We start from the raw sequence: 15316 nt of genomic DNA on the forward strand, positions 1-15316 counted from the left end.
GGAAAGCTCCCTGAGGTCAGCGGGGGATAGGACTTGGTTCTGCGGGCCGGCAGGCCCTGAGTAATCCCACGGCTCTGAGATGAGGCAATGAGGGCTGGGGCCTGAGGGCGCGGGGACCGGACACCACGGCGTGCCGAGTGCAGACAAACCCTGAGGCCAAGGGCGGGCAGTGAGCCCGTCGCGCGCCAACAGCTGAGGCGCCAAGGAAAGGCCTGCCCACTCGCCGCCAAGCCGGATTCTCATTGGCCCCTCTTATTCCTCCGCGGATTGGTTACCTTTGGATCCAATTGAGCCCTACTTCCGGTGAGGGAGTGGTCGGACCCCGGAGAAACCGGAAGAGTACTCTCGAGCGTGCTTCCTAAATTCGCCGCAGCTCGAGGGACAGTGGTTAGAGCTTCGAGACGGTGGAGGAGGGGGAGCCTACAAAAGGAGAAAGGCGGGAGGGTCGGGACAGGAGGTGGGCCAGAGTTGGGGGGGACGGGGCTTTGGGAGACGGCAAGGGGCGGGGCCTGCGGGGAGTGGAGGAATTAAATAAAACTGGGCGGGCCTTAAGAATTCAGAGTCCAGGACTTGGTGGGCGTGGCTTTGAGAAGCGTGGCCTTAGTGGGGGTGTGGTCTCTTGGCTGCGAGAGGAGCTGTTCTGAGTGGGCGGGTCCGTAATGGGGCGGGTCCAGACGTGGAAATGTTAGCCCTCTCCCTTCTGCCGGGTAGCATGGGGCATCGTACTCTAGCCTCCGTCCCTGCTCTGTGGGCCTCCATCCCCTGTCCACGCACTGAGCTGCGTTTGGACCTGATTCTGGCTTCTGGACAGTCTTTCCGGTGAGTGGTCCTGGCTCCTGACTCCTACTACTGCAGATCAGGGGTGCAAAGGAACGTTGTGGGTAATAGAAGGAAACTATGGGATACAAGAGACTAAGGCACGGGTAGTGACCCTGTTTACCTCCTATATAATTACGCAGGTAGTAAGCCTGCGCAATTTTGTTGCGATCATTAAATTATATAATCGCTGTAAAAGAAAGCATTTTTTGTAATTTGTAAATCAGTTTTGTATACGGAGCAGCTATAGGGTGGGAGGGCCCCAAAGCGTGCAGGAAGGGACTGAATGCTAGGGCTGCCATGTGCCTGGGGGCTCAGGTGGATGGAGCAAAACCCTGCGCACTGGAGTGGCGTGCTGGCGGACCAGGTATGGACACTGACCCAGACTGAGGAGCAGCTCTACTGCACTGTGTACCGAGGGGACAAGGGCCGGGCTGGCAAACCCACACTGGAAGAGCTAAAGGCCGTGCGACAGTACTTCCAGCTGGATGTCAACCTAGCTCAACTGTACCACCATTGGAGTTCCGTGGACCCCCACTTTCAAAAGGTGGCTCAGAAATTCCAAGGTGAGTGTAGGGCCTGGAGCATGGGTTGGGGTGGTTGTAATTTGGTTAAGGTACTCAATTTCACCATCTGTAAAATGAGGATTATCTCTACCTCATAGTTTTACAAGGATTAAAGAAGCTAATACATGTAAAGTGCTGAGATTAGTTCCTGACACATAGTAATTATTATTATTGTTATTACTGTCCTGCTGACCACCATAGTGGAGTGACAAGGAGATTGAGCCAAATCCTGGCTGTGTGACCTGGGGCTGGTGACATCTTTCATTCTTTTAAATGTTTACAGAGCATCTTCTTTGTGACTGGGGATACAACAGTGAACAAAACAGGCACAAATCCCCACCCTCATAGTGCTTACATTGTGGCTTCTTCATCTGTGGAGTGGGATGATAACCCAGACCTCACAAGATGCTATGAGGAATGAGAGCTCGAGTGTTTCTATCTCTAATAAAGCTGACTCTCATTCCCCTGGGATCCCCCTGGAGCCTTGGTGCCTAGGATCTGAGGATGAGAGGAGGCCACTCCCAACAGCAGATGCTTTCTGGTCCCCAGGTGTGCGACTCCTGCAACAGGACCCCATTGAATGCCTTTTCTCCTTCATCTGTTCCTCCAACAACAACATTGTCCGTATCACTGGCATGGTGGAGCGGCTCTGCCAGGCCTTCGGACCTCGGCTCCTCCAGCTTGATGATGTCACCTACTATGGCTTCCCCAGCCTGCAGGCCCTGGCTGGTGAGTAGATTGCCCCCAAGCCCTCCAACAGCTTTAAGGGTTTGTTCAGGACTCCCCTGGTGCCTGTCTCCCATCTCAGAGCTTCATGCCTTCCCAAACACTGCCTTCATCCAGAACCACCCTGCCTCATCTGATTAGCCCCAGGTATATCTCGTCTTCCTTATCTGTCCCTGAAATGTCAGCACCTGTGCTTTTTGCCCCATGGGTTCAATGGCTCATCAGAAAACATCTATATACAGTGTACAGTAGCTTGGGATTAAGAGCACACATTCTTGTCCCCAGGTGTGCAACTCCTGCAACAGGACCCCATCAGCAGGAGACAGACTGCCTGAATCTGAATCTGAGCTCTGGCACTGGACTTCTAGCTGTATGACCTTGAGCACATTATTTAGCCTCTCTGTGCCTTAGTTTCTTAATCCGCTGAATAGGATAACAGTAGCCTCTATCAGCGTTGTCACGAGCGTTGATTAAAGGAATACACAGACTGCACCTAGCACAGTGTTTGACAACAATTCTGTATCCAAAAACACACATGTTTTTCCTTGCAGCTCTGTGGGGCAGTCGTCTTAAAGAAGCAAATATGTCAGTTGTCAGATGTGAGAAGTAAGCTAGAGGAAGTGCCTGGGGACTGTATAGCAAGGAGACAGCCCCCTCCAGAGAAAAGAGAATGTTTTTGATGCTCAGAAACCCAATCTTGGGTCTCAGCTTCCAGCTCAGTAGTTATAAAGACCTCCAGAAATTCATTCAACTCTCCAAGTTTCTCTTGTTTATGGAACAGTTTTTATCCAGAAGGATTTGAGGGATGAATAAAATAATCATGAGGTAGGGTAGTATTATGGGTTAAGAGCACAGGCTTGGTGTCCCAGACCTCAGTGCAAGATCCCACCTCTACCATGTCTGTTCCTTTTTTTCCCCCCAAATTATCTTTTATTTATAATAAAAAGGTCATTTTAGCAAAAGACACAGTGAGAAAAGAGTCGCTGTGACCCAGCATCATGTCCTTTCTTGAGCAAGTTTTTATTTGACCTCTTCTAAGCCCTCATTTTCTCCATCTGTAAAATGGGGAATTGTTGTCAGGGTCCTTGAGAAAAATAAGCGTGATAATGTACCTAAAGCACTTTGCTCCAGCGTGATACCCAGCACTTGATAACGGAAGTTGTTGCTATTATTATGGCTATTTTTTTTAACATCATAAATGTGCACGCCCTTTGGAAAGGTTAAGGAATTCAATGGGGGTGTTCCTCCAGGGCAGCAAGTCATTCTCAGTATCTGCCCCAATGCACAAAGCATAGTAGGTACTCAGAAAACATTTGTAGAGGGGCAGAACCCAGGCCTTACCCCTTTCCTTTGTACATGCAAGTGTCCTGGGGTCTCCCAGAAGGTGCTGAGGTGGGAGAGAGGTGCTTAGGAAAAGCATTCCTATGGGGTGGAAGGCTCACACACTAGCCTGAGGATAGGAAGGATTTGAGAATGCTTGACCCCTGCTGTCCTCCCCACCCTCCCCCAGGGCCGGAGGTGGAAGCTCAGCTCAGAAAGTTGGGCCTGGGGTACCGTGCCCGTTACGTGAGTGCCAGTGCCCGAGCCATCCTGGAAGAACGGGGCGGACTTCCCTGGCTGCAGCAGCTGCGCAAGGCCCCCTACGAGGAGGCACACAAGGCCCTCTGCACCCTGCCAGGGGTAGGCACCAAGGTGAGGCCCCAGGGGGTAGGAGCTGGCCTTACCACCCATGCAGAGAGTGGCAGAGTTGGAGACAAGGCAGGCCTGAGAGTTGAATGTGGGCTTGGCTTCTGGAGGCAGAGCGGGAAGGATAAAGGATACCAGCAGATGTTTTATTAGAGAAAATGCAGAGTGCTGCAAAGGTATAAAAGACATTGATTGCACTTTGAATGCATTTTTAGAAAAACCATTTGTTCAAGTACATATATACACTGCTATATGTATGTGGAAATTTCTGGAAGGAATTACAGGAAACTTAAGAATGGTTTCCTTTGGGAAGACAGATGAGATGTTTCCACTTTTCATCTTGTTCTTCTCTTAAAATTATACGTACTTATAAAACTTTTTGTTTAATATCAACAGGGTTAGCTATCAGTAAGATAATTGGAAATTTGGCATTTAGTGGTTTCTTTTTTATAGTTCTGTGTAGTTTAGAAATGAGTTTTTGTTTAAAGAACCATTTTTAATTGGCCCTGAACTCCAGCCCAGCAGTAAATCTTGGTTATGACTCTTCCTAGCAGTGTAACTTTGGCCAAGTCACTTCACCCTTCAGAATCTCAGTTTTCTTGTCTGCGGAAAGCCAGCACTCTCATCATAGCTGCTTTTTAAATTATTAATAGAAAATACAATAATAGTAACTTCAGTATAGAGAAGGAAGCAGCTGGCTTTGGGGTTAGAAGGAAGTTGCTGGCTGGGTCCTGCCATTCCTCCTCTGTGGCTCACTCTGTATCTATCAAAGGTGGCCGACTGCATCTGCTTGATGGCCCTAGACAAGCCCCAGGCTGTGCCTGTGGACATCCACATGTGGCAGATCGCCCAGCGTGACTACAGCTGGCACCCCACTACCACCCGGGCCAAAGGTCCGAGCCCCCAAGCCAACAAGGAACTGGGTAAGGAGAGAGAGCGGGCTGTCAGGGCTGGCAGTGGGCTGAGGTGGTGGGAACTTCCCACACCTCTCCCTGAAGCCCCACCCTTGTGGGTGGGGAGCCGGAGGGGCCAATTAATGTCACCTCATCACTTCTGGTTTAGGAAACTTTTTCCGGAGCCTGTGGGGACCTTATGCTGGCTGGGCCCAAGCAGTGAGTGTCCCTAGGTGTCCCTTCCTCCTCTAGCCCAGACCCTATACAACTTCTCCCCCAGCCCTGAGTCCAGTGGACTCTCGTTGCCCTGGCCCTGTCCCTCATGAGCGCTTCTAGCTCCCTACACTGCCGCCAGCCCCACTGGCCCTGAGCCCAGTGTGCCCTCTGAGTCCCCCCCACTCCCCTCAGGTGCTGTTCAGTGCTGACCTGCGCCACACCCGCCGAGCTCAGGAGCCACCAGCAAAGCGCAGAAAGAGACGCATGGGGCCGGAAGGCTAGGTGGGGGCACTGGATACAGGGATTCCCCAAACACCTCCCCCTCCATCCCGCACTTCTCTCCCCAATCCGGTCTTGTTGGAAAGGGGGCTCCCTGCAACTACCACAGGGATCAGGCACCCTCAAATCAAGCAGTTTGCTCAACAATATAGGGTGTGGATTGTCAGGGGAAACAGAGCTACCTGTGGTTTTAACCTCTTCCCTTTATTACAAGAAGGAACAATAAAATAGAAACATTTGTATGGAAAATGCAGTGGAGGTGTGGTAGGGAAAGGGGTGCAGGGAGGGGGGCCGGGTAACCTGCCAGTTCAGGGAGGGAGGGGGAGCAGGCTGCCCCTGACCCTTCCCACACAGGGGCTCCTGACCCCAGATCCAAGCCCCTAGAGCTGGGGGGGCAGCGTGGGGGGCATCGTGGGGGGCAGTTCTGGGCCAGGCTCCACGCAGCAGTCTCGACAGCAGCAGCCAGCCGCTGGCCCTACAAAGGGAGAGACAGCAGAGCTGGCTGTATTAGACAGTGCACTCTGGCCCAGGTGCCCTCTGTGGACCGCCCACACCCTTCCACAGAGCCCTGGTCCTCACCCCCGGCTGCTGATGTCAGCAGCTCCCCGTGGCTCGCCGTCTGTCCCTGCCCATCCTGGCTGGTGCCCAGCTGTAGCTTCCTCATGTGCCGCACCACGGCCGTGGCATTGAAGGCTTGCTGCGGGGACAAGAGGGAGAGGGACTTCTGAGAGAGTGGGGAATTGTGGGGCGGGGTCTGGTGGTGGAATTCTTGCCACGGTTCTGTTGTTTTCATTCAGGGGATATTGGTTGATCCCCTAAAAACCCCTGAAACCTCTACAAGATTTTATTAAATTATATTCAGCTGTATTATATATTGACACACACTCACACATATATAAAAATATATCTATATAAACAGACATATATAACTTTATATATAATTAATTTGTATTCACACAATAGTAAACACTTCATATAGCATTATGTGTCAGGCATTATTCTAAGCACTTTACATAGTAATCCACTTAATCTTCACGAATGTCTTTGAGGTGGGCACTATTACTGTCACCGTTGTCAAAGGAGGAGACCAAGGCACAGAGAGGTTAAGTAACTTGCCCAGATGTGTATGTAGCATTCTCTGTTCAACCTATCCACAGAGCTGTCCCCCAAAATCACCATATCCCAAACCAGTCATCCTCCAAAACAAGTTTCTGCCCCTGTGATCACCATCCACCTTGTCCCTAACCAGAATCTTAGGCCAGCCCTGGATATCTCCTCCTCTCTCCCCCAGCATTGATTCTTACCATCACTTCTCGTCAATTTTGCCTCCCAAACGACTTCTGAACCAACCAGTGTTCTCTGTTCCCATTGCCACTGCTCTGGTCCAAGCCCTCACCGTCTCCTGACTACACCTCTGCCACAGCCCCCTAAGGGGTCTCCCAACCTTCCCTCTGTGCATCTCTGCATCCTTTCTAAAGGGCAAGTTCCTGCTGAAAATCCTGGGGCTCCTCGGCGCCCTCAGGATCACATCAGTGCTCCACCATGGCCCTCGAGCCCCCAAGCAGCCTGGCCCCAACCTGTGTCTCCAGCCTGGGCTCCTCCCTGTAGCCCCTCCAGTCCAGCCAGGCTTAGCACTTGCACTGCCCTGAATGACCACACTCCCTCTTGCCCCTGGCCCTCTGCACACTAGTTCCCTCTGCCGCAGACCTCATTCTGCTGTGCCTGACTAATTCCTACTTGGCTGTCAGTCCAACAAGTCTATCATGTCCTTACCACCTTTATACCCCTTCAAGGACCCCGTAGCTTGGATTAGATGTCTCCTTAAGAATTATACGCTGTTCTCCCTCTAGACTTGGAAGTCACAGACCATCACTGGAGTAGAGTAGGTGTCACGGAGCACTAAATGAGTGAATGCGTTTCTTCAGTAGCATCGCGGAGCATTGACTGTGTGCGCCACTTGGTGGTAGCTGCTGTGTGATCTGAGGCCTGGATGGGAGTGGGGGGGAGGCCTGGGGAGGCTGGGACCCAGGTCTAGGGACATGGGCTCACCTTCCACTTGCTCTTGGCAAAGTTCTTCTTGATCTGCTCGCTCACCGACTGGTGAATATTCTTATCTAGAGCCGTATCTCCTGCAATCCTAGGATAGGTGTGTGTGGAAGGTTGTCAGTGAAGGCAGAGGCAGGCCTGGGGGCCCCACACACCCCCAGCCCACAGCTTGTAGGAGCTCTCACCACGGGTGCTGCAAGGCCTGCTCACAGGTGAACCTCTTCTCTGGATCCTTCTCCATCAAGTGCCGGATGAAGTCTTTGGCTGAACCCCCAAGACAAGAGCAAAGACAGCATGGTGGTGCCTGAGAACACCCCCAAGATAGAACCCACCTCCTCAGGTCTGATCTGGTGTTGATGGAGGCTGGATCTGCCTATGCACCGCCCCACCCCTCTGTCCTCTTTCTCTAAGCCCCTGCCCCACCCCAGCCCTCCAGCACTCTCCTCTCTCCCTTAAGGAAAACATATTATACTCTGTGTATTTACACTGATGTGTAAATGATTGATAATGGCTACACGGCTTTGCATACTAATTGAAGGCACAAAAGGACAGATGAAAACATTAATGGTGATGTTCTAGACATTAGGAAGTCAGTGGGGGAGGTATTTTCAAAAATACTGTTTGAGGACTGAATGGATGAATGCCTACAGTTTCTCAGTCCAGGGGCCAGGCAGAGGAAAGCACCCGGGGTAGGGTGTCTGGCCTCGAAGACGGCTCTTAGTCTAGGGGGGTGGATCTGACCAAAGGAAGGCAGTGAGGAGCCCCGCAAAGCAGATGAGGAAGGCACCCAGGGGAAGAAAGCAGGACCCCAGATACCAGAGTCAGAGATGTCGTCCCAGTAAGGAGAGTCGAACTCATACTCGGCCTTCAAAATCTGTTCAAAGAGTTTGGCATCATTCTCGTCGTAGAAGGGAGGGTAACCACAGAGCCTGGGCATGGAGAAACATTCTCATTTCCACTTTCAGTGCACGCATTGGCTCCGGGATGGAGCTTGGGGCAGTTTTAAGGGTCAGGCAGGACCCGCCGGAAGGAGTTTCCCCCTTTACAAAGGAGGGAAACCTACCCCTCTCTGCCTTGCTCACTCCTGTCCAGCTACACTGGCTTTCTGTTCCTTAACACGCCACCATCTCTCCTCCCTCAAGACCTTTGTACTTGCTGTTCTGTCTGCCTAAACCACTCTCCCTCCACACCTCAGTGTCTGGCTCCCTCACTTCATTCAGGATGCCACTCAAATGCCACCTCCTCAGAAGGGCCTCCCTGACCTCCTCCTCTAAAATAGCATCCCATCCCCATCTCCCTACCCTGCTGGCTTTTTCTTCATAATATTTCTTACCACCTGACATTATTTTATAGATTTATTTACTTGTTTATGGTCTGTCTCTCGTACTAGAGTGTCTGCTCCCTGAGGACAGGCACTTTGTCTGTTTGCTCTCTGCTAAATCTCCAGTGCTGCACACAGTGCCAGAAACCTAGTATCTATTGAATGAAATGTTAGTCATTGATTGATAGATATAAATGTGGATGGCAGGAAGGAAGAAATAGCAGAGAGGAAGAAGAGAGCAAAGTAGGGGAGAGGAGAACTTTAGAGCCACGTCCCCCGTGGCCAAGCCCCCACTCACAGGATATAGGCGATGACCCCAATGGACCAGCAATCCACCGCCTTGCTGTAGGGCTTCTGGGCCAGCACCTCAGGGGCTGTGGAGGGAAGGGGATATATTGGTGACAAATCTCTGCCCTGCAGCTCTTGGTTCCTCCCCAACCCGCAGTCCCAGCCCAGAGCCCTCCGCACCCACGTATCCTGGGGTCCCGCAGGCCGTGGAGAGCACACTGCTGGGGTCCTCCATCTTGGAGAGTCCAAAGTCGGAGATCATGATCTTGGAGTCTTCATCCAGGCTGTAGTACAGCAGATTCTCTGGCTGGGAGGGTGGGAGGGCGGGGAAGGGACAGTCAGAGATGGCCAGAAGCCAGGAGAACTTTCTAACTCCCCAAGCACCCCCTGAGAAACAGCGGGTCCCCCAGAAGCCACTGTGGCTTCACAGCTGCTTCACATGGTTGGAATACAATAATAGCACAATTCACCTTTGTGTCCACTTGAGTGTCTGAGCTGGAGTGGGGCGCGGGCAGCTTAGGGCTTACAGGGTCATTTTTGCAGATGGGAAGCCAAGGCTCAGCAAGGGGGTGAGAGGTGCCTAAGATCCCACAGGAGTTTGCAGAAGCCCCACCCCTGGGTGCCCCAGCTCCCCACACACCCTCACCCCCCACCTTGAGGTCCCGGTGTACGATGCCCAGGTCGTGCAGGTACTTGACGGCATCCAGCACCTGGAAGATGAGGCGGCTGGCATCCCGCTCTGTGTAGAAGCCTTTTTCCACAATTCGGTCAAACAGCTCTCCGCCCGACACCCTGCATCCGGGAACAGAGCAGTCGCCAAGAGAGCAGGGGAGGCAGAGAGGCCAGGGCGGGGGCAGCGGGGAGAGGTGTGAAGCAGGGGCTGGGCCACTCACAGCTGCATGATGAGGTAGAGGTGTCCCCCACTCTCGTAGATGTCGTCCAGGGCTACAATGTTGGGGTGCTTGATCCTGAAAGGAGAAGTCAGTTGGTTCAGAGCTGAGGACAGCTCAGCCACCTTCCCACCCTCATCTTGAAGACCATCGCCTGCAAACCTGGGTAGAACAAATCAATGATCTGGGTCCCAAACGGAAAAGCTGATTTACCATGATTTATTATAGTGTAGCAGGAGCAGGAGGGCACAGAGGTTAACACTGGGCTCTGGCACTGGACAGACCTGGGTCCTCATCTGCCTCTGCCTCATGCTGGGGGATGGGGGGGCAAGTCTTTTCAGCACCTCATAGCACTGATCAGTATATGATTTTAACATCTGTGTTTATAAATTTGTCAGCCTCCCCACTGGAACATCATCCTCATGAGACTGGGAGCCTTAACCTGCTCACCATTGTTCCTCCAGCACCGGGTGCAGAGAAGCTGCTCACCAGTAGTCATTGAATTGAGTGTAACCCCTCTGAGCCTCAGTGTCTTCATCTGTAATATGAAGCCAATGAGAGTACTTCTCTCAGAGTGCTGGGGTGAGGATCACTTGAGAAAATGCAGGTAAGAATCTTGGCACAGTGTCTGGCACACAGTAAACACTCAGTAAATGAACCAGTGATGGTGACTGAGTTTGATGGAAGATCTGGCTCTGCCACAGACTTGCTGTGTGACCTTGGGCAAGTTAAGTCCGCTGCCCTCTCTGGGCCTCAATCTCCATGACCAATAGTGGAAATGATTATTTCATCCCTGCCCAGGGTGGTTGGAAAGCTCAGGGGAGAGGCTGGAAGTGAAGATTGTATATAAGCTTTACAGCGAGGGCAGCAGGTTTCCCATCAGCATGATCAATTCAGAGACCACGTGGTTGTTGATTGAGTCAGGGCGCCAGCAGACAGGCATTTTTAAACTTGCTGAGTGTTTTAATATGTGGGGAGAACGTGAGGTAGATCTAGAGACAACATCAGTTGAGATAAATGGGTTCAAGATAAGGTCAAGGATTGACTTTTAGATCTGATTGGACTTTAAATTACGGTAAATAAGCAGTGGCATCTCAGTCACATCTGTCATGTTAGCTGTTGTGCCAGGCACTTGGAATAAAGGACCTCTGATGCGCTCTACACCCCTACCAAGTGGAGATTATGACCCCATTTTACACACGAGCAATTTGAGGCTCAGAGAGGTTAGATGATTGGCCCAAAGCACAGGTAGGAGGAGAACGGGAGGGGTTAGGACAGGGACAGGACGTGGGCCACGCACTTGTGCAGGACAGCGATCTCATTCTCCATGCTGCCCTCCTTGCCCTCCAGAGCCTTCTTGGCGATACATTTGATGGCCACCAGCTTCTGAGTCCTCTTGTCTTCCGCCAGGATCACCTCCGAGAAGGCCCCTCTGCAGGGAAAGGGATTCATGAGGTGGGAAACTGGGACCTCAGCTTCCCTCCAGCCTCTCCTCCATCCCTCTATGGGTTATGTGACCACCCTCAGACCATGGAGGTGGGGTGCGCCTCCTTCCCTGACTCATTCACCACCCTGGTGTCAGAAGTGACCCAGCCTAGCCAATCAGAGTAGTCTATCCCCTGGCCACAGTAATTGGGTCCTGTGATGTAAGCCAGGTTACTGGCACTTTGAGAACGAGGTAGGTGCTCTTTCCTGCTAAGCTACTAGGATGTAAACCTGGAGCATCTTTGCTATCACTGGGGGAGACCCTGCTTGAGAATGAAGCCAACACAAAGGAAATCAGAGCTGAGAAACAGTCAAAGACAATTTCCTGATAACATCATGTGAGCCCCTGGATTCAGCCGTTCCTAAAGTTTACCCACTAGGCTTTTTATTATGTGCATGACAGATTCATTCCTTTCTCTGCAGAAGCCAATTTGAGTCATGGCTTATTTAACTCCCTTTAGAACAATGAAGAACCATCAACATCACCTGGGAACTATTTAGAAGTGTGGAGTCTCAGGCCCCACCCACCCTAGACATATTAAATCAGAATCTGCCTTTTAACAAGATCCTCTGGTGTATGCTCACTGAAGTTTGAGAAGTGCTTCTAACAGGCTCTTAGAAAGGAACAAACACACTCACTTGCATTAAAGTTCACTGATTAAGAAGAGTTTACTAGAGTATTCTTTCGAGGACTCTTTGCTTTCCCTGGGTTAAGAAGTCATAAAGAAAATCATCTCTCATGGTGAAATCTCAATCATCAGAATAACTAGTGACTGTAATAGCCTGACTGCTGATTTCTGGTCTTGTCCATCTCCAACTGAATTGCAAATCTACCAAAAAGTCTTAAATGTCTTCCTATGGCTTGTAGGATTAAGTCCAGTCTCCTTAGCTTGGCTTTCAAGGCCTTATATGACCTGTTTTCTCTCTCTTCTCAGCCTCTTCTTTCACACTTCTCCCAGCCTCTGATTATAAGCTCCACCAGACTTTACCTCTTTCTGCACATAACATGCCTCTGAGCCTTTGCTTATGCTATTCCTTCTGCCTGGAATGCCTTCTCCCTCTCTGACAAGTGCACTCCTACCCATCCTTCAGTCCCCAGCTCTAATGGCCCCTTCTCCAGAAAGTTTTTCCCCACACAGAAGCCACTGCTGTCTCTGGGCTCAACAAAGTCCACATTCCCGACTTTAGCTGGAACACAGCCCACACCCTGTTGTCATTTTCCATGCGTCTGTCTCCCTCACGTGTTTGGGATCAACTTGAGGGGCAAAGATCAGGTTTGAGTCATTTCTGGATTCCTACAGCTGAGAAAAGAGCCATGCCCAGCTTCAGTTCCAAAACCTAGGCCAGAAACCCCAGTTCTTGGCAACAAGTTTCAAAAACTGGCTCCTTCATTCTCTTCTACTTTCTTCTCTTCACAGGAACCCAGAGCTGTGGCAAGAGCAGCTCCTGTTCCACCCCCTGTCAGCCAGAAGTGAAAAGCCAGGGCCAGTCAGGCCATTCAGGGCCACCATGGGGCCTGGAAACAGGAAGCAGTGATCAACTGACCAGAGGAAGTACCACCCTGGACTCAGCCACCCCAGCCATCCAGGCCCAGGAGTGAGGCCCTTCCCCACCCCTACCCCCGCCCCAACCCACCAGCTCAGGGACGATTCCCTCTTTGCTCCTGCCCTGAGACTCACGTTCCCAGAACATCACGGAAGTCGTAAATGTCCCTAATGTTCTCCGCCTGCTTCCAGATGGGGCCTTCCACTGTCCCTGGCATGGCCCACTGCCCCCTGGCCACAGCCAGGGCTCCTGGGAAGGGGAATGGAAGAAGGCTCAGTGGGGCCCAGCCTTGTTCGTGGGAACTCGCTGGGGGCCCCATTCGGCCATTCAGCCCACATGTATTCACTCCTTGAGTCATTCATTTGACAAAAATCATTCAACAAACATTCATTCACTCACTAGTCATTTCTTCACTCAGCAACATCCATTCAGCATAACCTTATCCGTAGAGGAAAATCCTTCCGGGTGGCAGCAAAATTCTTTACTCAACAAAGTCACTCATTCATTCATTTATTCAGCTCACCTTCCAGTTTCTCACTCTCCAAATCCAAACACTCGGGGGACACTGACCTCTGGAAGGCCAGCAGAGAAGACCCCAGAGCAGCTTGTAGAAACACACAGCCCTGAATGTCCCCCCGTCCCCAGAACTAGCGATGTCCTAGCCCCACCCTGGGTATCGCAGGGGTGTCTCCTCTCCCTCCTCCTGCCTGCCAGGCCTCTCAGAAATCAGGTTTCCGGCAGCCTAGCCTTCCAGCAATAACTCAGCCACGTTTTAAAATAGCTCCTTCTGCACTGTTACCACAGCAACAGCAGCCACAGCTGGAGCTCCCCAGGCCTCCTGTTACCCCCTCTCCCTCCTGACTCCCCATCTGGGTCCCAGCAGCCTAAGAAATGGTCCTGCCCAACCTGTCCCCTCCTGGCTTCATCTCACCCTGATCCAGCCTGTACTTCTCTCCACTGAGACCTCTTTCAACCAGCAGTAGAGGGTGAGATTTCTCTCCCCATTTATCAGATGGAGAATGGAGAGACTGAGGGCGGCCATGGATAGGGTCTGGGTCCAGAGTTGCCCAATGACACCCTAGCTAAGCTTGCTGAAGGCAAAGGCCTTGGAGGGGGCTGCCCTTAGTTGGTCCTTCCAATTTGCAGACTGGGACCCATCCAGAAAACAGCCTCTCAGCCCCATCGCAGGCTTGCAGAGAGGCCAAAACAGAGCCCAGCGTGCCATGTGACCAGGGAGGGCACTTTCCTTCTCTGTTTCTTCTGTGGGAAAATTCAGGAAAAGTACCCTGACTAGAGCCCCTGGTGTGAGATTGCACTCCCTGAATGGGACTTTGTTCCCAGGGTTGGGGGAGGCTGGCCACCCATCCCAGGGACAGAAACTTATAGGAAAGGAGACTTTATGGCAATATCTGAAGGCAGAGTTTTAAAACTCACCTGGAGGCCTAGCAAATATGACCCTCACAGTTCTACACATATCCCTATGTCCAGATACATCACACCAAAATTTATCCACACCCCTGAACCCAAATACCTGCCCCCAGATCCAGCACATTCCATCCCCAGATACTCTGACACCTGATCATACATGCACGCCAGGACATCCGCACTCACATCCAAACACACTCCCCAAGACCTCTCTCTCACACCCCGAAACACACATCCTCACACACCTTAGCAAGATCACACCTAGACACACACACACACCCCTCACCTGTATACCAGACCTTCCAGATTCATTCATATGCTTCACCCTCCAGCTCCTGTACACCTAGAAGCTCTTAAACTCCGAATCCAACCCCAACTCCTTAAACACCTAACTCCAAATATCCTCAGTATACAATTGTATACCCTCCAACTCTGACTTCCTACCCTTTGAACCAGATACCAGCACACACAACACCTGGACACACGTCTGCGACAAAAATACTGATTCCCAGACATCCCCACCCGGACAGATACCCTTACACATCAGCATACCTCAGCTTCATATCTGATTCACTCTCCTGTGCTAAGACTCGCATACCAAAACACAGCCCCCACACATCCGCACCCCCAAATGCCCAGTCCTTCCACATTCAGGCCCTGCTGAATGCAGACACACAGCCCTCCCCACCCCTCCCCACCTTCTTCTTTTACCCAGTTTCCCACCGGCCGCCTGGCACCTGCTGGGCCTGGGACAGAGGTGGGGAAGAAAGGCCCAGCTCTGCCCATCTGGAGGCCAGCACACCCAGGCACCCCCTCCCATCCTTGGGGGAAGGCACCAGCGGCTGAGAGGTCCCGCCGCCCGTCACTGCCCCGGGTCGGGGCGGCGCGGCTCCCAGGCTGTACCTGCGGCTGCCCGGCCGCGGGGCTGGCTGGGAAGCCCGAGTTGGCTGGTGCGGAGCTCCGGACGCCCGCCGCCGCTGCTGCGCGCCCGGCCCGCCTGCCCGCTCTCTCGCTGGGGCTCGGTTCGGGCTCGGCTGGCTCCCTCCTCCCGCCTGCGGCTCTGATGTCAGTGGAGGAGGAGCCTGCGCCGGAGGGACTAGGGACTGGGAGGTGAGGCTCCGCTCCGGGGCTGGG

The 15316-nt window shown here is 52.2% G+C and overlaps 2 protein-coding genes across 14 annotated transcripts in view; one reads left to right on the forward strand and one right to left on the reverse strand.

Moving 5' to 3' along the window:
- Positions 1-306: 306 nt before the first annotated feature.
- OGG1 (8-oxoguanine DNA glycosylase) overlaps positions 307-15316 on the forward strand; it is a 30677-nt gene continuing 15667 nt past the window's right edge. For 2 of the 12 annotated variants that reach the window (XR_004312267.1, XM_032458929.1), the window contains exons 1-6: positions 472-819; positions 1135-1382; positions 1932-2111; positions 3619-3800; positions 4567-4717; positions 12631-12808. Coding sequence is in view for 7 of the 12 variants with exons in the window: in XM_032458929.1 (XP_032314820.1) it covers positions 683-819; positions 1135-1382; positions 1932-2111; positions 3619-3800; positions 4567-4717; positions 12631-12808 (1076 nt within the window). In the remaining 5 variants the exon portion in view is untranslated. The other 10 variants (XM_032458928.1, XR_001365655.2, XR_004312268.1 and 7 more) reach the window with 10 other exon arrangements.
- On the reverse strand, positions 5368-15262 carry CAMK1 (calcium/calmodulin dependent protein kinase I). 2 transcript variants are annotated; one of them, XM_032458935.1, is made up of 12 exons: positions 15086-15262; positions 12892-13006; positions 11028-11159; positions 9731-9805; positions 9491-9629; positions 9018-9144; positions 8848-8923; positions 8045-8157; positions 7414-7492; positions 7232-7319; positions 5762-5879; positions 5368-5657 (listed from the first exon to the last, which is right to left on the reverse strand). In XM_032458935.1, exons 2-12 carry the CDS (start codon positions 12972-12974, stop codon positions 5563-5565), a joined length of 1125 nt encoding a protein of 374 aa, XP_032314826.1. In that variant the 5' UTR covers positions 12975-13006; positions 15086-15262; the 3' UTR covers positions 5368-5562. The 2 variants fall into 2 exon arrangements, with proteins under 2 accessions (XP_032314826.1, XP_032314825.1); XM_032458934.1 differs by lacking the exon at positions 15086-15262 and adding an exon at positions 14894-15015 and having other exon boundaries at positions 9548-9629.

The sequence above is a fragment of the Camelus ferus genome, chromosome 17, assembly GCF_009834535.1.
Source record: "Camelus ferus isolate YT-003-E chromosome 17, BCGSAC_Cfer_1.0, whole genome shotgun sequence".
NCBI lineage: Eukaryota > Metazoa > Chordata > Mammalia > Artiodactyla > Camelidae > Camelus > Camelus ferus.

Coding starts and splice junctions, on each gene's coding strand:
- CAMK1 (XM_032458934.1), bottom strand. CDS start 15,002: ATGGGAGGGGGTGCCTGGGTGTGCTGGCCTCCAGATGGGCAGAGCTGG. Junction 13,007..14,893: donor GGCGGCCGGTGGGAAACTGG/GTAAAAGAAGAA, acceptor TCCCCTTCCCAG/GAGCCCTGGCTGTGGCCAGG. Junction 9,630..9,730: donor CTCTACCTCATCATGCAGCT/GTGAGTGGCCCA, acceptor TCCCGGATGCAG/GGTGTCGGGCGGAGAGCTGT.